General features: G+C 38.8%; 1 protein-coding gene across 2 annotated transcripts in view; it reads right to left on the bottom strand.

Annotated features, from left to right (window-relative positions):
• Positions 1-1173, bottom strand: part of CLTRN (collectrin, amino acid transport regulator) — a 24910-nt gene that overhangs the window by 7753 nt on the left and 15984 nt on the right. For both annotated transcript variants that reach the window (XM_031061210.1, XM_005426163.2), the window contains one exon: positions 208-324. In XM_031061210.1, the coding sequence (XP_030917070.1) occupies positions 208-324 (117 nt within the window). The remainder of the gene's footprint in view (positions 1-207; positions 325-1173) is intronic.

Raw genomic sequence — 1173 nt, 5'->3', positions numbered from 1 at the left:
ATCCCAAGGCTCACGTTGTTTGCATTCTGTGGGACTGTTAAACATCCTCTAATCTCACATTCATTAAACAGTACTGTGCCCTCAGTGTTTTAGCAACTTGGATTAGTTCATCCTTAAAGAGGCAGAGTGCTCATTCATAAAAGGCCCAGAGAGAGAAAACATCCTCAGTGGACAAGGAAGAAAACATTGCAAAAGCAGTGACTGTACCTGATGGCTGCCTCTACCTCACTTCCAGGAACAGTTGTCACATTTTTGGAAGAGTCTGTGACCACAAACCAAAAGGACACCCGGTCTGTCACATTGCAGAGCAGCACATTGGAAATTCTGCAGACAAATAAAACAAAAATCATCATTAAAGAAGCATGGAAAGAATTATTGAAATATTTTATATTTTCTTAAAATATTTTTCTCAACTAAGGGGGAAAATTTTTTTATTTTTAAAAAAGCTAACAGTTAGTACTCAAGAAGAAATATCACTCACACATCTCCCATTTCCCATATGATTTTAAAGAAGTCAAGCTTATGAAGACCAAATGAGTCTTCAAACAAATTTCTAAATCTATTACAGACTTGCACGGTCTTGGACACACATTTAGTGTAATCAAATGGAAAAATACATATTTTAATAACAATCATCATTGGCTATGATAAAGGCCATATAATGGAGCAAGTGCATTGGTGAACTAAGAATTCTGGTTTTGACAGCAAATACCACAGGAACCAGTCATTGAGAATTGCCCACGTGATTGTGAAGTAAGTGCAGGTCTTCTACAAGATGCATTTGTTGGAGGGAAGATCAGTGCAATTGATGTTATAGTTTTTGACATCTTTGTTCACAGAGCCACGCACAGAGTGGATGGCACAAGCTAACTTTAGTCATTCTACTGGCACCGGCCTCTTCCTTTTAGCTTATGCTGTATCAAATATTTATATTATCTATTTTAAAGGAAGATTGTTCAGTTTCATGTGAAAGGGGCACAGGCAGGCAGCTTCTCATGGCATACTAAGAAAATGGTCTGCAAAATGCCTTTTAAACGCGATTTTCTTTTCAGATTTCTACTGGTAAATGGTGGAAACATCAGAAAAGCCTTCTGGAATGACACCATCACGAATATTTAAGCAAAGGAAGCGAAAACCGACCCGTTCTAGACCCGGGACAGGGCCCGGGGGCGC

The sequence above is a fragment of the Geospiza fortis genome, unplaced genomic scaffold (genome assembly GCF_000277835.1).
Source record: "Geospiza fortis unplaced genomic scaffold, GeoFor_1.0 scaffold285, whole genome shotgun sequence".
Classification (NCBI taxonomy): domain Eukaryota; kingdom Metazoa; phylum Chordata; class Aves; order Passeriformes; family Thraupidae; genus Geospiza; species Geospiza fortis.
This window is presented reverse-complemented; position numbering and strand designations above follow the sequence as displayed.